The sequence below is a fragment of the Labrus bergylta genome, chromosome 23 (genome assembly GCF_963930695.1).
Source record: "Labrus bergylta chromosome 23, fLabBer1.1, whole genome shotgun sequence".
Taxonomy (NCBI): Eukaryota; Metazoa; Chordata; class Actinopteri; order Labriformes; family Labridae; genus Labrus; species Labrus bergylta.
In genome coordinates this window covers 15,239,560-15,253,862 of record NC_089217.1, presented here as the reverse complement: position 1 = coordinate 15,253,862, position 14,303 = coordinate 15,239,560, and the positions used below count along the sequence as shown (strand labels likewise).

The following is a 14,303-nucleotide window of genomic DNA, read 5'->3' as shown; positions in this document are numbered from 1 at the left end:
TTGATTGATGAACACTTATTTTGCATAGAACATGTTTGCATAAACCCATCAGAAGATGGCGCTACAACACATCTCTTGTAAACTTCCAGAGACAGTCATATAGAAAGAGTGGCCTTCAGTCCTAAAAATAAACAGCTTCTTCAAATGTATCTTTAACCCCATTTAGTGGACAAGAAAAGCAGTATTAGGAGCTTTCCGTTCAATCCTTAGGGACAGACAGCGTGAGACCATTGAACAGTGCCTGTGTTTTTAAAATCTTAAATTGTTGTTTCATTGTTGGGTCACAGCTCCTGCACTTTCTTTTTTATTAAAAACACTATGTTGTTAATCTATACTGTCACTTCATTGTAACTGTTCTTATGACATGTGCTGCTGACCTCTTGGCCAGGTCACGCTTGTGAAAGAGATCCTGATCTCAATGGGTTCTTTATCTGGTTAAATTAAAAAAAAAATTATATAATAATATTAGTAGTAGTATTAAGAGAAAAAAAAAAATCATACATACAGTATGTACAGCAGTGGCCAAAAGTTTTGAGAATGACACAAATATTAATTTTCACAAAGTCTGCTGACTCAGTTTTTATGATGGCAATTTGCATCTACTCCAGAATGATATGAAAAGTGATCAGGTGAATTGCAATTAATTGCAAAGTCAATAAAAGCCTTTGACGATGGTGAAATGCTTGTAATTATACTTCAGTATACCATAGTAACATCTGACAAAAAGATCTAAAAACACTGAAGCAGCAAACCAATACTTGTGTCATTCTCAAAACTTTTGGCCTCGGCTGTGTATGAATACATCCTCATCTCTGTGTCCCGTTCACCCACCAAAGTAAGTGTGTATGTGTCTGTGTTGTGTACCAGGGAGGTGAAGTCCTGAGCCTGCCACAGCAGCCAGACCTTGCTGAATGTGTACTGAGCCTTTCTCCATCACACAGTCCACGTGTCCTGCAGCAATCTTTAGCGTGAGAGGGCTCACCATCACCATCACCATCACCATCACCATCACCATCAGGTGCTGTCAAACAGTTTCCTGCACAGAAGCAGAAACAGGATGACGAGAAGCTGTGGAGAATCTTTCTGTGGTTTCCACCAGAGTGTGCTTCACACCAAACACCCAACAGAAGCATTTACCATTTACCATCTGATATGTATGACCGCGAAAAAAGAAATGAGAAAAAAGAAATGAGAAAAAAGAAATGGCTGCATTTGTGATCTTGAGGCTCAGTTGAATGATGAGATTATTTTTTTTAAATAATTACAATCATCATGCAATGTCCTCGAACAGTAACTGACATGTTAACATTTCTGTGAAGTTGTTCTAGGAGCAGTGGTGCATGCAGCATGCTGATGTTTAGTAGCATAGACATTGTTCACTATAGTAGTGCGAGAAGCCAAATAACAGTGGATGAAACTACAACATCACTTTGCCTGTGCAGAGCCAGCTTCATGACGGTTACAAGTCACACTTACAACCATGTGCACGTCATGTCTCATGATCCCCTCCAGCATCAGCTCAACACTAAACACAACAAAACTGAACAGCATGCACACCTATAAAGGGAAATTATAGTTGATGTGCGATAACATTGTGCATTAATATCCTGACTGTATGTCACAACAAAATGTAGAATTAGTACAGAAGACCTCACTTGTTTTCTTTTTACTTTACATTTCTAAAATTAATATAGTATGTATGTGTTGCTGTATGTATGTGTATACGTGACAATAAAGGTGTTCTCTTTTATTAGCTTATTAGCATCAAACTGCACACAGCAGAGAGAATGATGGGAATGAATTGTGGCTCAAACATCTACAAATATGAATGTCTGTATAACTTCTATAACTATACATTGTTTATGCTAATACAGGATCTGTTGACTTCAACTACTTCATTTATATTCAGTCATATTATCATAACTATACTGTTATTGAATAATTGCAACATTCTTGTTTTTTTACATTATAATTGACATTAACAGCTCCCTCAGATTAAAAAAAAAGAAAATCAGACAGGATTTTTCTCATATCTTGGCATTAAAAAAAACCAATTCTTTATTCAATTCAATAATATTTCGTAATGATACATAATATTAAAATTTTGAAAAGTCTCCTGAGATAATCTTTGTTAGTATTTGGAGCTATTAAGTTTGTATATAAACTTCATAGCTCTATAAGAAAATGGTTGAATGATAAAAATTGATTGATTGTAAATCTTTCTGATAAATGCTATCCCTCTACTTTTCTATAAAATTGCCTGATAAACATATGACTAAGGACTGCCTGAAATGAAATGGATAAGATTCACGAGCATGCAACTTCTTAACCCCTTTTCAAGCTTCAATCCTGACCCTCAACGCTTTGCCATTGTCATTCCCCACTCTCCCTCTCTCTCTCAATTTCTTACTTTAGCAACTGTCTAAATGAAGACATAGGTCCCCCTAAATTCTAAAAATATAAAAAAAGTGGTAATGACAGCAGGTCTTAGTTACAGTGCTGTTGCAGAATAGAGTCTTAAAAGGCTGTTACATAACAGATTATGTAGAGTGGTGTCTGACACCATGCAGATGATCTTTGCTCCAGTGTAGGAGAGAGTAGAAGGAACTTGGTACGATCCTTTTTCTCCAGCCCACAGGTGCTAGTGATCAGGAGATGATGGATATGGAAGGACAACTACAAAAAAAGAGGAAACAATAACATCTTTCATATTCCACACACTCATTTGTTTAAATTTTCATATAAACAGTTTCTCTGCAGACTACAGTTATCCTGTTTGTGAAAGTTGTACACTGACCTTGTCTCAGCTCAAGGTCCTCCACAACCGTCTTATTCTTCTAGTTGAACTTCTTCTGTTTGCTCCAGCAGATGATCACTATTAAAGCTGAACGAAAAATCAAGCACAAGTAAGCGAGATTAAAAAAAAGCATTCCTGTGACTGCATAGGTCAAATCACTTCCCCACACTTTGTGTACTTACCAATTAGAACGACAGGTATCAGCACAAGGCGTAGCAACATCACAATGTACAAAGTTGTTACCAATTTAAGGTTCACCATTGTGTGTCCAAACTCTATCTGGGATAAAGGAATAAACACGCACATATTTGAAAGGAAAATAAAGGCAACACATATTCTTCTGAGGTCTTCTCTACAACTACATTTACTACAATAACATTTGCATTTCATTTTTCCCCCCTGAGTCCTGCATAAGTAAGTGCAATATATTTATTCTATACCTGTCACCTGTAAATTAATTGTAAAATTGTATACTATATCGTATTATTTAATTGTATTTCTTATTCGAATATTTGGCTTTAGTATTTGTATATTTGTATATTTTCTGATATTAGGTATCTACAGACTTGCTCCAACAATGTTTTTTTGTACTTGTACAGTGACAATAAAGATATCTCATCTCATGTCATGCTTAGTGTTGTATGGCTGAAAGTTTTACCTCTAACTCCTGAAATGTAGCAATGCGAGTGTTTCGGATCTCACAGGTAAAAAATTCAATCTCAGTCTCATCATTGGTTTCTTGGTCCACTATGATGCAGGGGTGTCGGTTTTCTTCATGAATGCCCCACACAGACAACTCTGTTATGTTCATCCCTAGTTTGTCTGCCTTTTTCTGAAACGAAAACAAAGACATGAGCGGATTTCAAACTGTTGATTTCCTAGTTTATAACATTTGTGCTAAAATTACCTGTATGGTGATGCGGACATCATTCCCTGTCATTGTAGAAGAGAAGCTTGTAAACTCAGGGTCTGGGTAGTAGGTTATTGTTGTGGAACAGGACAAGGTTTCATTTGCTACTTTCAGAGACAAAGTGCTCGAAAAAGTCCAGTAAGCATTTGTAGCTGCAGGCGAGTCATAGGTGAGAGTCTGTAGAGCCTGTCAAAAAAACATTGTTATATTCAACATATTAAGTGATTTGGTCAGGATTATTCATCTTAATAAAGGAAATAACGCAACATGAAGGATTTTAAGCAGTGTTGGACAAAATACACAACTTCATGACTCGAGTCAAAGTCGAGATACTACTGGTTAAATATGACTCCAATACAAGAGAAAGTTGCTCAGTCACATTATTACTGGAGTCAAAGTACAGGAGTGCTTGCTTTTCAAAAGTATTCAAAGTCCTATTAAAAAAAATCTCAAAACACTGTTGTATTTTCACAGTGCATGAAAGCAGTTAAGCATACATGGGTGTTTATTTTGCTACGTTCTGATCATTTAGAAAACATTACACTACAAGTTACATGCTACAGATTCCCAGATTAGCAGCTACAAACTAAACACAACAACAACAGGGACGACCACAAATACCTGATGATCATGGAAGATTTCAGCCAGGCTTTACACAGAGAGAAATTCTATCAAACAGCCTGTTGCTAAATGTATTTAAAGCTAGGTTGAGACTGCATCCATCAAAGTCATTTAACCTTAAGTGCAATTGATTATTATTAACGTTTGCCCATATAAGACAATAACCTTTCAGTATTTAACAAAATCATTTTTACCCCTCCAGTTCAGATCATTTGTAACATGACATCATGTTAATTATAAAAACTGTGACTATGTGTTTGTCCACAGACCTGATAGTTGATGTTTCTGGGAAGTCGGGCTTCCAGCAGGATTTTGCTGTGTTTGACAGCTTCCACAAATTCCAGGTGAGATCCCATTAGTGTGATCTTTCTGTTCCCACTACAGGACACAGAAAGAAAAAAACAAGAAAAAAAACAAAATGTGAACCCTTCAGAAACCAGAGAAGGTAGTCTTCACGATTTTCATCATTATAGCCATATGCTGTATGATTGTGGGCCGGCTTTTGGCTTGAAAACAAAATAGCCCATTCACACTGAACTTGGTGTCTTTGCTGTGTTTATGTTGGTGGGATTTTCCCATTCAGAAATCAGACAAATATTATGGTTTTCCTTGTAGATTATGACTAAATGGAGCTCAGTGTAAGTTCAAGCAAGAAGACTGGTGATATTCTCTCACACATTCATTCCATTTTCTTCATTCAGTTTAGCCACTCTCTCTCTACCAGTTGATTATGGGCGTTTACTCATTAAGTAATAATCCATCCAGATTCTGCCACCTTTCTCAACCAATCATCCTGCTGCCTCGATGAATCACTCTGGTTATTTAAAACCCTTTATAGATCACGTCAAACTAGCCTAAAATGCCGATCCAGCCATACCCAAAAAAATTGAATGATGTTCTTGAACAGCTGGGCGTACTAGCCCATTTAAGGTCTCTCTTCTGAAACTGACAATCTGCAGTTTCAGAATATGCTTCGGAAAATTATCATAACCAGAGTACTGCTGGAGCAGGGGTTTAGTGTTAGAAACACACTTCCTGCTTTTCAGGATGCGAACCATTGGTTGGAAACAGCTGTAACAGCAGAAACAAAAAAAAACAGTACATGATCAGTCACTTAAAGACAGAATCTGACCAATCAGATTCGACTAAATAGAGATAAGGGACACCCTGATGTGAGAACGAGGTAAAAATTAGAAATTCATTTAAAACCACATTGCATCAAGTTTCCTTACACAACATTTTTTAAAGATATATATTACAGATAATGCGATTTTTTTTTTATCAAATGCTAAGAAACAACACTAAAACAGGAAGTAAACAAGTTTGATGTTACAGTCATGTCTTATCCTCAGAGAAGCCTTGTTAATCAAAGTCTCTCTATTTGGATTCGTTATCATGTCTTCAGTTCTAAAAACATACCTGAACCAGGTGCTGCTGGGGCTAATTATGGTGCAGGATGGTGCTGACCGATAGTTGATTTTTGTGCTGCCATGGCAACTACCATCTGGGAGGAGAACACATACTTTGGCATTGCCTTTCATTTCCGCTCTGGGAATGTGGAAGGTAAGATTTTCCCCGGTCTTGTCCCAAACAGGAGACCTGACCAGAGCGCACACAGAGGGACAGAGAGAGAGTTAGTCTCACTGAGGTCAAAACCTTTGTTGAAAACATCAGTGAAAACAGAATTCATGCAAATGATGCAAGATGTCTACAGCTTCACACATCCAAAAAAGAATTCTAATGGAACTATTATATATCCCACCTTGAACCATTAACTGTAGCCTGACAACAATTTAGTATCTGCGGAACAATGACTAATGATAAGAGAGGTGCCCTTGAGCAACGGACTGACCCACCAGCTAAGGAGCGCTCTCTGTGGGCAGCTCCCTCACTCTGACATCTCTCCATTAGTGCACGTCCATAGGATCCTGTTTGTTCATGTGTGTGTATAGCATCTCGAAAAAAGACAGATGGCGGCAGATGGTCGGATTTTATTTCTCGTTTCTCTGGAATAGCTTTTATGGTATATAAAAATACAACACATTTCTCCCAATACTTATCTGGCCGTTGTTTTTAAGGCCAGTTGTCTAGATACAGTACTTGTGGTTAATCCCAAATTCAGGGTTTTGTGGGGGAGCATTAGCATGCTGCACTCCAAGAAGTCGTGGGAAAGAACGCTGATAAGCTTTTGCTATACAGCATAAAGAAAAATGTTCATTAATGTTCAACATTCAAAAAGTAAAAATCTGTATTTGCATGCAGATATCTGTTAATAGAGGTCACCGTATTAAAGTCATCTGTGAACTAACTCACTCATGTGTCATGCAGTCTGCCTGGATCCTCACTCGGGTCACAAGACTCAGGTTACTTCCTTTCATCACTGCATGGTTTCTGCCGTAGAAAGTTACAACACTGGGACTGATGGAGGAGATCTGTGGTCTCTGACAGGAAAATATGTTTGTTTAATGTGTTTCCTTCTGTGAAAGCGTATTTCTGAATATGAATGAAGTAAAAACCACTTGAGAAGTGTGTGAGAGTTACGGTTCAGACTCACAAAGTTCATCGATGACTCCATCTGATGGCAAACGCTGTCCTGCAGGAGAAAGTGAAATTATAACATTTTAAGGGTTTGGGTTAACGTAGTTGGATAAATGTATGAAAAGCAAAATAAACATGAAAAAAATGTTAAAGCCGTCTTATGTTAGAGATTAACGTCATACTTTTACAAGAATAATATTGGAAATTATGAGAATAAAGTGGTAAATTAAGAAAGTCGTAAATTTACAAGAATAAAGACATAAATTTATGAGAAGAAAGTAGTACATTTACAAGAATAAAGTCATAAATTTACAAGAATAAAGATGCAAATTACGAGAATAAAGTTGTAAATTAAGAAAGTCGTAAATTTACAAGGATAAAGATGTAAACTTACAAGAATAAAGTCTTAATTTGACTAAAATAAAATTGTAAATTGACGAGAATAAAGTTGTAAATTTATGAGAAAACAAATCGTAAATTTACAAGAATAAAGTCATAAATTGACTAGAATAAAGTAGTAAATTTACAAGAATAAAGTCGTAATTTAACTAGAATAAAGTCGTGAAATTACGATAATAAAGTCGTAAATTGACTAGAATAAAGTAGTTAATTGACTAGAATAAAGTCGTAAATTGACTAGAATAAAGTAGTAAATTGACTAGAATAAAGTAGTAAATTTACGAGAATAAAGTCGTAAATTGACTAGAATAAAGTAGTAAATTTACAAGAATAGTTGGAATTTAACTAAAATAGAGTTGTGAATTTACGAGAATAAAGTCGTAAATTGACTAGAGTAAAGTCCTAAATTTCACAAATGAATTAAGTCATAAATTTACTAGAATAAAGTTGTAAATTGATGACAATTAAGTTGTAAATATACCAGTATTAAGTTGTTATTTCAGTCTACATCAGAAGAGCAGCAGCCGCCTGTACAAAAACGAGGAATGTGGGGCATTTTGTGAAGTTATACTTTAGTAAAAGGTTTCACAAATAACAAAGTACTAAAAATAAAGATAAAGATATTTCAAGACACTGTGGCTTTTCTGAAGAAAGACCCACACTGACTTGAAGAAAGAGGAAATTGTCTCTTTTGTCGCAGAGAAATGGCTTTGAGGGTTCTTTCGTCATTTTAGCGCAGGCTGCTCTTCTGATATAACCTTTCAGAATAGTAACTTTAACCATAACCCAATTTAAATCCATTTTAAAAATGTAATACTGTAAATTAACAACTTTATTTATTCTTGTTAATTTAAAACATTAATCAAAAATGTTTTTAAAAAAAACAATTCTTCAACGTGGCCCTATTAGTTTTTCATTTGCAATGTGTGCTTCTTTTTCATTTATGTTAAAACAAGCATACAGTATGCAATATGAACTGTAAACATAAACATGAAAAAATGCATAATTACATCTCCCAATCCTTGATCTGCCCAGGAGCAGCCCTTTGGGGTCCAGCCACATCCCGCCTTGATACACTTAGAATACTTGAAGACAAATAAAAGGCTCTAACAAAAAGCCATGTGGACAAATGCAGCGATGATAACATGACAATCACAGTGACATAGTAGAATCTAATCTCAGCACAGTATAAGGTTAAAAGAAAAAAGAACATAAATAGACTTCCAATTAAAGTATGAGAATGCAGACATCTGATACTTGTTCAATCTTAATGCATTTGTATGGGGAAACTGTATGTGCAGCTGAGGTCTCTATGGAGTCAAGTTCAGTCTTATAAGAGCGCACTCATCTGTTTTTTCAGATTTTTTTGCGCTTAGAGGGGGGATGACATGAAGCAAAGGACCGAGGTCGGTTTCAAACCCATGGCCGCTGAGGACTTTTTCCTCTATGCATAGGGCCTGCGTCATAACCACTACAATACGATACCGATACCAATACAAGGCTTTCATCGCCCAAGCTAGCCACATTTAGCTTGAACATCATGATTGATTCAAGAGTGGAGACTCTGGTTGTTGGTGAATGAATCGCTCAGTGTGTGGTGTGCTGAGTTGCGCGTCTCGTTGCACACCACACACTATCAGAACTTAACAGTTAAATCTGTCATGATTTGTCATCATGTGTAGGCTCTCTCACATTTTAAAAATCTTTCAGTGTGTGTCAGGCCTTACAGGACAGTTCTTGGTGCTCCTCTTATTTCAGTGCAGTTGAAAAGGATTAACCTTAAGTCTAACCTTAAGTTCAAGAGGCAGTCCTGTTCAGTAATGAAAAGAAAGAAGCGATGACTCAGATTTGTCAACTGGTAGAGATTTTTTAACTCATGGAAGTCCTTATTTTTAAGTAATTCAATCAACTGACCTGCAGCAGGCAGTATGGTATCTTGAAGGAGAGTGGTGCATTGTGGGAACTGTTGACTAGTGTGTTCCATTTTTAAACCTTCCCTGTAGACTTCACAGGTAAAGTTAGAAAGCGCAGTCTCACCCACTGCCAGATGCATCTGGATGATAAGAGTCACCTAAAAAAATGTCCAGATATGAGAAGATTAAAGACTTTATTGTACATCACATAGTGAGCGAACATTTCCATTGGTTAGAGGCTCAAATAACATAAAAATATTCACACCCATTAGACTCACATACAATCATACCAAAAGTTCCTTAAACGAAGAATATGCAACTTTTTGATCCAGTAGATGTCGCCCTTGAGCACCAGCATGAAACCAAAACAACACATGCTGCATTGTTGTATTAGCATGCTAATGCTAGGGCTCTTTATTTTGCTAGTAGCTTCACACTGCATGTAAATTTACAGGAAATGACCGTGATCTAAAAACGCTTATATGACATTCAAATAAGCAGTGAGTACAGTATGTTATTCTTCTTTTCTCTAGTCCCTCAACTAAACAACTTTTATTAGCCAGGGGATGAGCCGGCCGGACGTCCCATCCATGTAAACATGCTGTAGATACGGCTCGGACAACATCACAGCCTACGGGACTCGGGTGTTACACTCAGAGTTATTTTCAGAGCTGCTACATTTGAGTGTGAAAAATCGCAGATTCTTCCTTTGAACAGATAAAAGAACATGTGCAAAGCATGTTAAAAAGCAGTGTATCTAGCCTTGTTTAAAATGTGTATTGCGGTGGGAATAGAATGTTTTTTGTTCATTTTCTGAGCCTCAAACTGTGATAAGCTCAAACAAAGGAACGCCCCACAGAATATGACAGATTTCAAATCTGAAAGCCACAAGTGATAATAGTTCAAAACTTGTATATAGCCTGCACCTGTCCAGTGTTTTCCTGTGCAACTTTGTATGAAACCATCTTCTGTTGAGAATCATCAGGAATGGACAGCCAGTCTGAGTCTTTGCAGTCATCTTGAAACGTACAGCTAGGAGGAGAAAAATGAAGTTTTTAACAAGTGTTTATTTGCATGAAGACGTCAACTGCAGATGCTGTTTCTCTGACCTTTTGTCAGATCCGCACCAAACACAGTATGGATCCTGTGCAGACCAACACTCCTGCAATGTTTTGTAAGTGCTGCACTTTGACACTGGAACACGATTTATCTATTAAAAAGAAAACAAACACACACAACACAAAGCACTTTATAATACAGCATGCATATGTCAGAATAACAAAAAAAGGTACCACAAATAAATCCAAAAGAGAAATAAACCTACCTGGTTTTGAAATGGCATGTACACATGTTTAAGATCCACCTGATCTAGATGTAATGTCTGAAACACCTTGCGGTCGTCACTGGTTTTGAAGAGCACTCTGGAACACGTGGTCTGGTACTTCTTGTCCACAGCAAGCTGAAAGTCAACACATAGTTTTATCTTTCTGTGAGACTAAGCTGCTCTGCTGACGGATATATTTGGAAAGTTATTTGCAGCCACAGTTAGCGGTGGCTGTGGTAAAAAAAATTCACTTCCGACACCATGAAGTGTTAACCCTGCATTTAGTGTAGAAAAAGTGTAAGAAAAAGAAAATGGCTCCAATTCCAGCAACATCAATGCAATATTTATTACAGTAGAACATAGTTTGTGTTTGGCATCGAGGCTCATAAAATCTGTGGGAGCTGCTCAGAGTTAGGGTACCCAGAACCTTACTGGTGAAAAATTGAAAATGTTAACCTGAGGTAGCGTGTGAGGGGTCAAACTAGGATTTTTTTAGGATTCTCAATCCATTGCAAGCATGTTTAGCACAAAATCCACTCCTTGGTGGCGCATTGGTTAATGTGCGAGCCCCATGTATGGTGGCTGTAGTCTTCCAAGCGGGCAGTCCAGGTTCAAATCCCGACCCAGATATATCTACTACATATCTACTCAGTCTGGCTTTTATGTAGGCTAATGGTTTTATTACTTTTATTACTATTTTTTTAATCTTTTATTTTCTTAACTATTTTTATTTTTCACTCTTTACCTTTTTACATATTATTTTTATTATTCCTCTTGGTGAGCATTAGTCTCTACTTCTAAATCCATTTTATTTTTCACCATGTTTTGTCACTATTTAGTGTTTTTCTCCTCATTCGTCAGCTGCTGTAAAGCACTTTGAATTGCGTTTGATTTGTATGAAAGGTGCTATAGAAACAAAGCTTGATTGATTGAAGCATCATTATTGAACTGAACTAGATTCCCCTCTCGGCTTCTCTTTCTGTCGTTTAATTTCTCCCAGTCTGCAGTAATGTTGGCTTCCAGGCTCTTCTTCTTTCAAAGTAATTTCCTGAGATAGTGAATGTTCACTTTTTACACTCACCTTAATGAGCTGCCCATCTCCCGTCCCAATGAAGAAAACCATCCAGTTTTTCTGTCTCACTGCCAGCACAGAAGTCATGTAGTTCTTCCTGAAGATCACCTTCTTCGGCTTCAGTGTCTTTGGCTTTAAAAGAGACAACAAATACCTCATCAGATATCACAACAGTGTTTATAATAACGGCCAATTACGGCTCATTACTGTCAGCTTCCGTTCATCGGGTTGTTTTTATTTTATACTATATTTCATATTATTATAATATACATACTTATATATATATATTTTAGAGACATATGACCTTATTTGAACTAATCTAAAATGAATTCATATCTAAATGGGTGATACGAATCTGCAAAAACAGTCAGGACAATTTCCTGACACGTTCATTGATTTTTTTTTTCATTTTTAAATAAGTCAGCATTGCCTTGTTCCTTTCGAAAAAGACTGACAAGATTGCACTTTGAATTAACTGTCAATACTTTTTACTTGATTATGAAAATGTTTTTAGATGCAGAAACTTCTCCTAAGATTATTAGTAGTAAATATGATGCAACAAAGTGAGCTTCTTTTTCCTCCGTGCATTTGGTTCTCTAGCTTTTTAGAGCTTGCTCATTTATTTCAATAAGGATTCCAATTAATGATTATACGGGTTCTTTTTGATTCTGGACGTGTGTTTGCTTGCACTTGAAATGGAAGATTGTTTCAGTGTGGTGTGATAAACCTGGAAATACTAACTCTGTGTTGAGACAACATCTTATGCTCTATTGAAACTTTTTGTACATTATGACGCACCTCCTCCTCTTTCTTAGAACCACAGTCAGAGCAGAAGTCCGGGTCCATATCTTGCTCTCTGGTGAGATCAGGGCTGATGTCGAACAGCACCAGCTCGGTGTTGGTTTGTCCTCCGTCCACACTGAACACGCCGCACCAGAGCACCGGCGGACCGCCCGGGATCACCGAGGAGGCGATCAGTCTGAGTCCTTTCTCTCCATCAGAGACTCTGAGAGTTGCGCCCCGGAGCGACTTCACAGTCTGATGTTTGCCTCCTTTGCCTTCAAGCCAAAGGAGACGGACTTTACTGTTTCTGTCTTTTGAGGGCAGATTGGAGAAAAGATAGATGATGGAATGAATCTGAAATCCATCCACAAACTCCACATCGTCTTCCCGTGTGATTTTAGGACTTCCTCTCTCTTCGCTATTAATAGAAAATATTAGTCCTGGTTGATTGTTATTCGTGTTACAAAGGTTCACTGCATCTAACAAAGGTGGGCAGCCTGTCTTTGTCGGCTCTTTCTTGTATTGCTGCACGGCGGTGAGAATGTAAGTCTCTGCCCGGGTCCGAGTCTCCACACTCACCAGGCGGCTCACGGACGCACTGCTGCGCAACAAAGAGCCTACCTTGATTTGTTCCCAGTACAGCACATTGGCAATGTTCTTCAAGTCCAACAGTTCACAATAACCGCACCTCTTATCAATAACACCGCAAACTATCACATTTTCGTCTGCAACATGCGGCAATAACACGTTGACACTGAACGTAACATTCCCCATATCAGAAGATCGGTTTAACTTCAGGTCATCTTTGCCAGGAATGTGTGCCAAGAATCCTCACTGGCTCAGACTCCGGACCAGAGTCAGGTCGTGGTTTAGTTGGTACAGCATCTCCTCAGTAGCGATGTAAACCGTGCCATTGGCCACGGCGAAGTGACGAAGGTCTCCCTTGAAGTGAAATCTTCCATCCTCCTCCAGGCACTGAGCCGCTTCTCCCCAAAGAATTAACAGAGCAGGCAGGAGGATCATCGTCGTGCAGAGATGGCAGCTTGTCGCTCATACACTGACGGTCCTCATGACACTCTGCACTGCTGCAGAAAGTCAGTGGAGTCGTGCGTAAAAGCGCAGTGCGCCTAGTTAAAAGGAGAAGTGCAAAAAGTAGGAGGGCGCGCGCCGAAACCGAAATCTAATCGACAGTGTAATCATGTCGCTATATGTAAATATAATGTGTGCTATCATTGCTGGTTCGCACAGCCCAATAATCATGGGGGTGATGACAGCTTCCAGATTTGATTTGTTATCCAGAGGAGCATCAATCAGGGAAACATGGTGAGGACATTATCGTCTTCACTCATCAGCTTTTCGTGTCTTTTGAGTACTTCTGATTGGTCTGTGTTATGGCGAATCAACATTGCCCATAGTGATGACATTTGGATGACATCTAGTGTCAACTCTGTGAAGTTGTTTTTTGTTCTTCAGAATACCAGAAAGAAAAGCAGTCAGCCACCCTCAGGGCTGGACTGGTAATCTGGATTACCGGGGGAGGGGTGGGGGTCCGCTCTGGTCCAGAGTCTGACCCAGAGATGATTCTTGGCACAGATTCCTGCCACATCGGACCCGAAGTTAAAACTATCTTCTCTCTTTTTAATGTAACTGCTCATCACTGGTCCACATAGCAGGTGCAGCGGTCCATTGTTTGTTTTCATTATAATGACAGCTGGCCCATCACGCCTCCTACAGGACTGTCTCCATAGCTCCCCCTCCCCACTCCCGTTGCTTCTGCTCAGAAAGTGAAAGGGTGCAACGTGAGTTCTAAACGATTCCGTGGATATGTAATGCTGCGTAGATTAAAAATACTTTGTGCAAAGACTCGGCAGTTCCAGCAGCATGGTTTGCTAACTGCAGTATCCACTAAAGCCACAGATGAAGACCTGTCCGGGCAGTGCCAGGCA

At 38.3% G+C, this 14,303-nt stretch overlaps 1 protein-coding gene across 1 annotated transcript; it reads right to left on the bottom strand.

Moving 5' to 3' along the window:
- Positions 1 to 10,080: 10,080 nt before the first annotated feature.
- Positions 10,081 to 13,671, bottom strand: LOC136177683 (plexin-C1-like). Its single transcript, XM_065951626.1, has 5 exons — positions 12,373 to 13,671; positions 11,584 to 11,706; positions 10,503 to 10,637; positions 10,288 to 10,388; positions 10,081 to 10,210 (listed from the first exon to the last, which is right to left on the bottom strand). Exons 1-5 carry the CDS (start codon positions 13,129 to 13,131, stop codon positions 10,081 to 10,083), a joined length of 1,248 nt encoding a protein of 415 aa, XP_065807698.1. The 5' UTR covers positions 13,132 to 13,671.
- Positions 13,672 to 14,303: the final 632 nt, after the last annotated feature.

Bases quoted from the DNA above. Each gene is read 5' to 3' on its own strand.
- LOC136177683 (XM_065951626.1), bottom strand. From the start codon at position 13,131: ATGGGGAATGTTACGTTCAGTGTCAACGTGTTATTGCCGCATGTTGCA. The intron at 11,707-12,372 runs GTGCGTCATAAT...TCTCTTTTAAAG, and splicing joins GTTCTAAGAAAGAGGAGGAG to CCAAAGACACTGAAGCCGAA. The intron at 10,638-11,583 runs GTGAGTGTAAAA...GTTGACTTTCAG, and splicing joins GAGATGGGCAGCTCATTAAG to CTTGCTGTGGACAAGAAGTA.